Below are 10569 nucleotides of genomic sequence, written 5' to 3' on the forward strand. Positions count from 1 at the left end.
TTTTTTAAAAAATGAATAATAATAGAAAAGCGTTTCTTAGTAACCAATTTTGAACTTGGCCATCTGGCAGCTCCCATCATAACCAGCTGCAGTCAAGCCAGCCACAGACATAAGAGAGGGAGGGGTATGTGAAGTTTCCTGTGGCAAACGAGATGCTCGTATTTTTTTTTTTTTCAAACGAATCACTGCTCGATGACGTCACTGACTCGAAACCCGCCCGAAACCGACTCGATTTTAGAGGACTCGATCGAAAACCCGCTCGATTTGATCGTTTCAAACTCGACCCAGCACTAGAAAGTTCTCGCCTGTCGCGATCTCGGCTGAACTCTTTTGCAAAGAAAATAATTTTTAAAAATTTCAGCAACTCTCACAAAACTAGGAACTTTAAAAAAATTTACAAATCAAAACATAATGAACCATATTCCTATTCCTTTCAAGTTTAAGAAAGAGGAAAGTACGTATATCAAATGGAATATTATCATCCGCAAATCCATTTCAGGATTAGTGGATTTCTAGCCAATTTATAGGTATCAATCAAAATCAAATCATTTCACGTGGCATCGGCGTCTGAAAACGAGGCTATGGGCTCATAATACCAGATTAGCTTTTAATATGATTTAGAAGTTCTGGCTCAACGTAAATTAACAATTTTAGGTGATTTTACCACACATTCACTAGAATATATCTTTTACATTCAATAATTTAAACCATATCATTTTCTTTTCGTTTTTAGAAAACTATTTTTAGTTGTATTATTGAACTGAAATATTTGTAATTTACATTAGCTTTGACCATTATTGCTACCTGGCAATCTTATTATTTTGCTTTATTGTTGTCACTGGGAAACCACCACCCACCACACCCACTTTTCCGTGTTACTATTCTTACAAGCTACCGGCGCCGGTATCTTCATTGTATTTTTGGATTTGAGTTGATCATTAGGTAAGTGCCATTATTTTTGAAGTCATGAATTGGTTGCAGTAATTTATCGTTGTTATATGCCACGTCGTAAACCTCAGTCATTTAATTCATCATAAGGTTAATTAATTAAGACTGATTCCACTCCGGAGACGGAGAGTGAGAACCTTAGACTTAGCCTTAGCCTTAGTTTAGCTTGTTTTCCGCTTAACTCTAAAAAATCATTTCCTTAAAATTATATTTTGCAAACCATAAGGCTTATCAAGATGTCAAGAAGAAAGACGGATCTGCTCGTAAAAGTAAAAGTAAAAACAATATAAACTAATGAGGTTTGGAGGAGTGAGAACAGCGAAAATCGAACCGAATGGCAGCATGAGAAATATCCGAATCCGGCTTCAAATCTTAAAATCTCATTTTTCACTTTAAGAGTTAAGAGACAAAGTAGCTATACTCCTGCTAAACTGCATTTAAATTTAAGGTAAAGATATCTTACCTCAATAACCCACTTTTAAGAAGAAAAAAAATGTGGGGAAGACAAAACGATGAAAATTGCCACGTAGTGCCATGCAGTAGTTCTAACCAGGACCAGACTTGATAGACAGCAACAGAATGAGCAAGTCCATTGTTACTGGAATGACCTTCAGAGACATTGAATATAAGAGAGTTGTTGATTTACAGTGTATTCCATTAAGTAAATAATGATGGTCGGCAAAGCCATTCCACATTAATAACAAAAAAAGAGAATTGCCCCTACTCATAAACAAAAACAATGCTGGCAAAATCACTGTCACTGATGTGGCAATTTTTGTTTGTCATCCTTTGGGTCGCTTGATTCACTTATAGCCAGGAGCTTGAATTTAACTAAGTAATTGACGTCATTGACAGAATCTCAAGCGAAAAATGTAATGTCTTATCAGGAGTACTCTCCAGAGTACTGCAAGGAACAGTGCTTGGGCCTTTATGCTTTTTGATATTCATAAATGGAAACGAATTATATTTCGACAAAAAAGGCTTAAACTGTTTGCAGATAATAACCTTCTTTACAGGACAATATAGATAGTCGTGCAGATGCATATTAACTCCAGGAAGATCTTGATCCCTCCAGACGTGGTCAGATACATGGCACATGAAGTTCCATCCATCAAAATGCTATGGCATGTCAAGATCGAACAAGAATTATTCTTAAACTCACAATTACACAATGCATGATCATCCTTTACAATATGTCAACTTCATAAAATACCTTGGAGTCCATCTCAATAAGAAAGTAAAGTGGCAAACCCATATAGAACATATCACAGCAAAGGCAAGTAGGATGCTGGGGTTTCTCAAAAGGAACCTAAGCCAACGCCCATGAAAAGTTATAGCTCGGGCATTCACATTGCTTATCAGGCCAATACTAGAATGTGTCAGCACTGTGTGGAACCCCTACACAAAAAAAGGACATAGACAAGATTGAAAAAGTACAAAGAGCAGCTGCAAGATTCACAACCGGATGCAAATCCAGAGACACATCCTCCTTCCCGTCACTTGAATGGAAACCATCGAAAAACCAGTGCAAGGTTTCCACTGTAGTGTTATCTTACACAAAACCATCAATGACCCAAACTACATAAAAAGCAAATCAGATAGATACGCTACATGTAGATACAGTAGGTACATCATAATACATACAACCATTTACAAGAACAGACACATACAAAGACAGCTTTTTCCCACGAACTCAATAAATGATTGGAATGTCTTGCCACTGGACATAACAGATGTCAAATGTTTGGAAACGTTCAAAACAGTTCTGAATGCACTAGCTTGTCAAAGTACTCTGTGACTGTTCCCTGTTTTGATTGGACTGTACTGTAACTGAACATTTGTAGTGATGGGCCCATGTGGCCTTTTGCAAGTATAAGCCATTCAAGATTGAAGTCAGGGCACAAATTTTCAGACTTTTTGTTTCGCCTGTTAAGAGCACTGAAAATAAGTCCTTTGTCATAAATTGATATCTGGTTCATTCTTAAGAGGATATTCTGATTGTATCCCTAGAGGGTAAACAATAAGTCTAAGGATCTTCTTAAGCTCAGCCACTCTACGCCTCTACTATGTCTTTCTTTTTTTATCTCTGCCTCTGGTCTTTTAACGTTGAGAATGAATTTTGTATATTAAAATTAATCTCATTCTCTTATCATCACCTAAGACCTGACTGTGTTTTCAATGAAAGTAGTATATTTTATTTAAGATTGAATATCATCTCACTATTTAATGCTGCTCTTTTGGTGATCTGATTTCAGGCTAGACGAAAATTGATCCCATCAAAAAATGATTTACTAAAATAGAAAGTTTACAGTCATTTGCATCAATGCATTCAGATATATGACAGGATTTTGTTTCAGCCATGGATTCAAATTGAAGTATATTGCCAGATACGATGCTGAAGGATTATTAAACATAAAGCATTTATTTGCACGTAATCTGAACATGTCTGTTCCTGGTAATCTGTCTAGTGTTAGATTAGCACATAGCTGCCAACCGTTCCGTTAAAAACGGATTTCCATATTTGACTTCCTGGGTCCGTTACTACTGTTATTGTTATTATTACTATTATTATTATTATTATTATTATTATTATTATTATTATTATTATTATTATTATTATTATTATTATTATTGGTGTCCAGTGAGAGATGATGAGCAGGGTTTAAATCAGCACAGCATAATCTCCATTCCTGTGTAGCTCTTGCCTCTATCATAAATGATTTTCAACAATTAAAAAAATTCCAGTTGTTTACATGACGCCTGTTTTTTACTCAAACCTTTCATAATGTATTGGAGATTTGCATAGAATGTGGATGTTAGCCTCGATATACTTCTAATATTCTAAGACAGTATTGATACTTTCACTATTTGTTACAAATATTATTTTAATTAAAAATAAAATTAAATCCACATCTTTGATTGGAAGGTATTCAATCAGAAAATCAATTGCTTATATAGATTAACTCTTTAAGATTCAACCCGACAAAAACCGACAATGGCGTAATATTCGTGGGCGGGGTAGCCAAAACTGGCCTCAGTAAGTATAATCCAATCGTTGTGAAGGAAATGACAGGCCCTGTCACTGTCGCAGGATGTTTTCAGCTTTGATTTTTATAAATTTCCAGACAGAAAAGAAAATACGTATACGTTTCAGAAATTGCGATTTGGATCCTATTTTATTTGCAAGTGAAAATCGTTGACATTGCACTTTGTTTGGTAAAAATCGGTAAAAAAATTACGACTTTGGTGATGAAAAATGACTTTGAAGACAATTATTGTAAACTTTAAAAAATATTATGAATAATTTATAACTACCTTATTTGTGGGTCGATTTTGTCATTCGAGGTATCAATTTTATTGTAGTAAAGAGATAGGAACTTCAGAGTTATTTTTTCTGATGCGAAATTATTACTTTGTAGTTTTAGCACCAAGAAAAATAGTCGGTAAATAAATTTGTTACACCTCTTTGATTTACCGCCATTCGTGTAGAATTGTGAATCAAGCGTTTCAAAGTCTTCGACCTATCATAGGCTATCTATCCAGCTGGCCGAAACAAAGACGCTTCTCCCCGTCAATGTATTACGCAATTGTTATGCAAGGAATATAACACCTTTTTGAGTAGGCCTAAAAGCTAAAATCTAAAAGTAAAAAATATAATTCTGAGGAATTTGAAAGTCACATTGCTGAAATCAGCTTGAAAAAAAGAAGTACATTGGTCTTTGTTTCATAAAAACCGGTTGAAAACCAACTGTTTTACGAATAAATTTGATTTTAAAAATTGCTTTTGTTTATTTTAGCTTTTTTTAGCAACTTTTTTATTTATCGGTCGATTTTCTTGATTTAGTTTGGCTTTTTTACCTATCAACCATGCCTGGATAATTTATTCACCAACGTGGTGATTGTGACGCAACTATTCCATGGCCGTCTTCCACTGCCTCAACGATGATTCAATTCACTGTTGACACGTGAGCTGTCAGAACGTCCAATCGTTGAAGGGTCAAGATGCTCAGTAGCCAATTGTTCTTCGGTCAAAAAACTTAAGAACTCACGAGAACAAAAGTTTGAAATTTGGTGATGGACGGACCTATGAAATCGTTTCTGGGCGGAGTTTAGCCATGGGTGACCGTAGAAAACGAAAATGCGCCTGCAGATATCAAAGAGTAGGCTTATATCATCAAAGGATGTCTACATGATTGACATGGCCATATAGGGAACTCATCTACTCCCCCAAAAAGAATCTGAACATGAGAGGGTTAAACATGACAATGATTATTCCCCTTTATTAATTTATGAAATATAAATTTAATCCCTTTAAAAAAAACATCTTCATCTGATTTTAATTTTAAAAAATTTTTCAAGCAAGCTTTTGTAACGGTTTAGGTTCAAGAAAAATAAGTATACTCCATTTTTAGTTGTGTTTATCTTGTCAAAGTAAAGAAGTAGGAATTCTCCAATATTTAGAGGTGCATTTTACTATAACTACTATTATTGTGTACTACTTCAAGACCATTATGTTGCATGAAAGAAAACATATATGCAATTGCCTACTTTTTAGCTGAACTCACATAATTTTTACCCCAAAACGCCCTCTCAAGTGATGTGCCAGGTTGGCAGTTATGCATTTCCAACCATCCTAAGTTATTTAATTTATTTTACAATTGTGCTTCTTGTGTTTTGGTCCTTATCAAAGTTGAGGCAGTTGAATTCTTTCTTTATACTGTATTGTCTGTTCTGGAATTTTGATCTCACTGTGGAAAGTGTCATTTTAACCATTCAAATGGGCTGGTACTAGACCCAATAATTTAGCAACATTTGGACTAGCCTCTGTTATCTCAAACTTGTTAGTGTTAGTAATAGTAATTAAAAAGGCTGACTTTTATACGTTGTGATTCGTTGAAAGGGGGAGGGGGAGGGGGGGGGGTGGCCCACGTCGTCCCCTCATCCCAGGCCAAATGAGCGTTCCTTATTTTATTTTTGAAAAGTTGGCAGCTACGGATTAGCGTATTGCGAAATTGCCAACTGATTTGAGCATTTTGGATCAATACATGTCCTATATTTTGTAATATTGTGGACTTTGGTGCATATAAATTTTATATTGGCTGAGTCATGTCATTATTCATCACTAGACAAAGGCGCAGGAAAATGTGTACTATCGATGCATTTTTTTTAGTTTTTCTTTTTCATTTTTATTGAACTCATGCTATTGATTTAAAATGACATTATGACCAAAAAAATAAAAATAATAATAGGTAGTCCAGTTTACCCAGGAGCACAATAGTGGAAATTTGGATTACTTGGCACCAAAATAAATTTTCATTTTCAGTAGGAGTGTCAATCTTTAAATTTATTTTATTTGAATCCATTTCAGACAAAGGAAAAGCAATAACCATGTCACCAAAAAAGATCATTCTTGTCACTGGAGGCAGTGGATTGGTGGGCAAAGGTATTGAAGCAGCTGTTCAGAGGGAAGAAGCTAGGGATGATGAAGAATGGCATTTTGTTTGCTCAAAGGATGCAGACCTCACGTAAGTTTTCATTTAAGTGTTTTGTTTCGCAAATAATTATAAAAATTGTTCTTTGGAGCCAGAGATAACATTATTTTCTTCAGTGTGAAATAGATAGTAATAATTTATGAAGGCTTCTTTGTGAAATTTTAAGATATCCATCATTGCCGAGAGCCAGATACTCACTCGCACTTGAATTTGAATCAAATGATGTGTAAATTCCCTTACACAATGCTAGCTCCAGAGTTTTGTGATGGTTGTCGCCCATCAAGTGAGTTAATGATTTCAATATCGCCTGAATTTAAAGACAAGACACAGTACCACTAATCTTCTGATGCCATGTGTTTCATGAACCTGAATCTCTTCCTTTTGTATGTTGCTACCAAATAAGCTTCTAGGTGCCTCTCAAGATTATAATCCTTTTTTTTTTTTTTATTAAGTACCACTGCCTGAATGAGATGTCATAAGGCTCTTTGAGCTATAGTTTATCCTAGTTTCTGTATTTTCAAACACAGCAATTGCTTTACTATCAATTGGATGGAATGCTAATCTAAGGATACAGAGTACATACTGTTTGATCTAACAGACCCAGCTACCAATCAATTCTTGGTGCAGAAACTGGTGTGCCCAAATTGTGACCACTAGTCTCAAAACTTTATGATGCACTGTGAACTTGATGCTTAATATTCACTTATAGCTCAACTTATAAAGTATCAGTTACAATCAATGTCGTCATCCATGAAAGTAAATTTTGTGTCTCAAACTTCATAAATAAGCTAACCATCCTTATTCTTATAGTTTTGAGATGAAACAAATTTTCTTCTTGTAATTAATTCCAACATAATACCATATTGTTTGATGGGTCACAAATTGTAATGGCACACCGCTATGGTCTGAATCTGAATGTTTCTTGAAGTCGACTCAATTCTTAGTATTTGTCTTTGAGGGTAGAGATATTTGTTGAATGTGACAGCCATTGTGTTTAGGCTGAAGAATTTTGATAATCTTCACTTGAAGGTTTCTAAATCTGTTGTGTTCACACATGATTCGGGAAGAGCGTTCCAGTCTTTAATAGTGCGGGGTGCAAATGAATATTTGAAGATGTTTGAGTTTGCAGATTGATGTTTTAGTGTTTTAGAGTGTGTTTTTCTTTGAATGCATGAATTTCGTTGTATGTCTCGTTGTTCTGATGCTTGATCGCCGACTCTATCCCCTCTTACCTAGTTCAGGTTGTGTTGTGAGTCTAAGGTTGTTACCATGACAACATCGCATAAACACACTTCTTCAAATACTGGTAGCATTGTCGACATCAGGAGACATCAACAGAGGCATCGTCTTTGTCTAAGAACTCAAGACATACCCTTTAACCGTACAGGCATTAAGTAAGATCATAACCAGACATATCTCCTTTCTGCCCCTTTAGTGATCATGAGACTGTCATGCAACTCACCACCTGCTTGAATGGAAGACCTTTGATACTTTTTTCATCCCATATCTAATCATCGGCAATTCAATCTAGTCACTTGCAACAGCTACACAGAAAACACCCCATTTGTACATTTTGTGGTCTTGTGGCATAACACTCAGCTTGTGGTTCGAATACCATTGTGGGTGACGCAAAGTTATCCTTGGAAACGGTTCTTTATTCACATTTTCTCACCATACTATGATGTGAAATGAACATCTTGCGGGCAACAGCGTTGTCTTTGATTTTTAAAAAAATGTGTAGTAGCACCTCCTGCGTCATGTCTCATTCTACATGTTCAAATTTGAGTCCCCTATGTCAATACTATCAAGATTTTTTTTCCTTTGTTTATTGGTGCCAATCAATAAAAGCTATGGCTTAGAATCATTTAATTTTAGTTTATTTTCTAACATCCAAGTCTTAATTGCTAAGCAACATTTTCAATATTTAATTTCACTGTCAGTTGTTCTTGTCCAAGATGAAAAGCGGAATATAGTTGCGTGTCATTGGCGTATAGATGGTAGTTAATACCGAATGACTCAATGATGTACGCCAATGCTGCAGTATAGGGAGAAAATAAGATTGGTCCCAAAACAGAGCCCTCAGGGACACCACAATGAAGTTGAAGGGGTTCTGATATAATTTGTCCATTGGGCGAGTCGATTGGAGCGGACTGTGTTCTATTTTTAGGGTAGGTTGAAATCCATTTCAAAGGAGTCCCATTCATTCCAAAGTGTTTCTGAAATCCCTGAATTAATTTAATTTGTTTTGATTGACTGTGTCGAAGGCTGCACTGAGGTCCAGCAACATCAACAACACACATTTACCCTGGTCCATAGAATTAATGTCACTGCGGACAGGACACGCGTAATAGAACGGATTCTGTGCTGTGTCTAGTATGGTATGCCGATTGGAAAACTGGAGGCATATTATGCTACTAGTTTTTTTATGAGCTTGGAAGCAAACAATAATGTCACACTTTGTTGTAGATAAAACATGAAAAGAACAAGAATAAAAGCGCCCCCCCCCCCCCCCCCCCCACACACACACACCCAAAAAACCCAAAAAAATACAACCTACAAACAAAAAATAAAACAAACACAACAAACAACAACAAATATTCCCAACTTTCTTATGAGGTCATATCTTAAACATAACGGTCCCAAGCCTACAGAAAAATCAGAGGGAGAGGTCCTGCATAAATGGCACATGAAAGCTGGTGCTTAGATGCTATTTTAAGCTTCTCCGCTTGATCGCACACACTCCACTTAATCGACACCCTAACCCAAATTCCGGAGGGTGTGAGTAAGCGGAGTCGAATGTATAAAGAATTGTTTGCTTTCACTGGTTGCCGATATATATGTAGGATAAATTCGAATCAAGGTGTAATTTGAGCATGAGGAGTATGGATCAGTTATATAATCATCGTGCATAATCCTTCAATACATATTTGCACGTAGTAAGTCCGTGTACATGTGATGTGCTCGTAGGTTATAATGATTCTCTCTGAAGGAGATTTAATTGATCCACTGTCTTATTATTATTATTATTATTATTATTATTATTATTTATTATTATTATTATTATTATTATTATTATTATTATTATTATTATTATTATATATTATTATTATTATTATTGTTGTTGTTGTTGTTGTTATAATTCTCGTTGGAGAAATCTCCCACTTCAGTTCAAACTTCCTTTGATGAAAACCGTCAAAATATAGGAATTTTATCTTGTTTTTTTATTATGTTGTCGTCGTCGTGAAGTGATAGCCACTTAATTTACTCATATCATCGTTGTATTTTCACTATTAAAAAGTTTTCACGGGGCGGGGTCCTTTGACCTCCCATGGTGAGCAGGAGGTCACGCTGTGTTCTTCTATCCCAGTATATCTGTTTTCCGAGTTGCTTCCTGCCTTTGTCTTGGAATAGGATTACTTAGTTTTGTGTCAGCCCTGCTTGGAGTCATGGACTGGGAGGGAAAGGGTCAAATGTATAGTTATTGTTTTGGGAGATATTTTTTCTCTTGTAAATCATCTATCTGTTATGCATTGTTAGTTATGTATTCTGTAAATATTTGAGTGTGCTCCTCTTCGTGGGATCATGTGCTGGTGTCTGGATGAACTTTAAGGTGATCTCAAACTAAGTACTTTGATGATATGCTCTTGGAATCTAGACCTGTTCCCTATTTGAACCAATTGCCCCTTGTCTTACTTTTTCTTTGTGCTTTGATTGAAGTAAATCTAAAATATTTTGACCATTCCATTTTATTCTTTTTACTGGCGTTGATATGACCTAAATGTGTCACAAGCGCCGTAAAACCCTTAAAAACAAACAAAACAAACAAAAAGTTTTCACATTATAAACATATAGAGGAGGAAGGTGAGAGGGGGGGGGGGGGTGTGACCTATGAAGTTAATGAAGCATAAAATTGAATATTGGGCGATTCGGTCTGAGAGTTATTCGGAACTACCTCAACTGCAGTACCATACAATGACTTAACACCCTTGTTTTCATTTTGGCCAGAAAACTTATACTCGTCTCAATGTATCAAAAAGTCTTAAACCTGAGACTTTAAAGAAATTCTAAAGTTTGAGACTTTAGTCACGAAGGTTTGGGTCAATTTGTCAGGAAATGTTTTCTGCCCAGT

The 10569-nt window shown here is 35.7% G+C and overlaps 1 protein-coding gene across 3 annotated transcripts in view; it reads left to right on the plus strand.

The window, feature by feature from the left end:
• Positions 1-396: 396 nt before the first annotated feature.
• LOC144968270 (GDP-L-fucose synthase-like) overlaps positions 397-10569 on the plus strand; it is a 27123-nt gene continuing 16950 nt past the window's right edge. The window contains exons 1-2 of one of the 3 annotated variants that reach the window (XM_078906458.1): positions 397-942; positions 6317-6473. In XM_078906458.1, coding sequence (XP_078762584.1) covers positions 6337-6473 — 137 coding nt within the window. In that variant the 5' untranslated portion in view covers positions 397-942; positions 6317-6336. The remainder of the gene's footprint in view (positions 943-6316; positions 6474-10569) is intronic. The other 2 variants (XM_078906457.1, XR_013644553.1) reach the window with 2 other exon arrangements.

The sequence above is a fragment of the Berghia stephanieae genome, chromosome 3 (assembly GCF_034508935.2).
Source record: "Berghia stephanieae isolate SIO BIC M18660-M18661 chromosome 3, UCSD_Bste_1.3, whole genome shotgun sequence".
Taxonomy (NCBI): domain Eukaryota; kingdom Metazoa; phylum Mollusca; class Gastropoda; order Nudibranchia; family Aeolidiidae; genus Berghia; species Berghia stephanieae.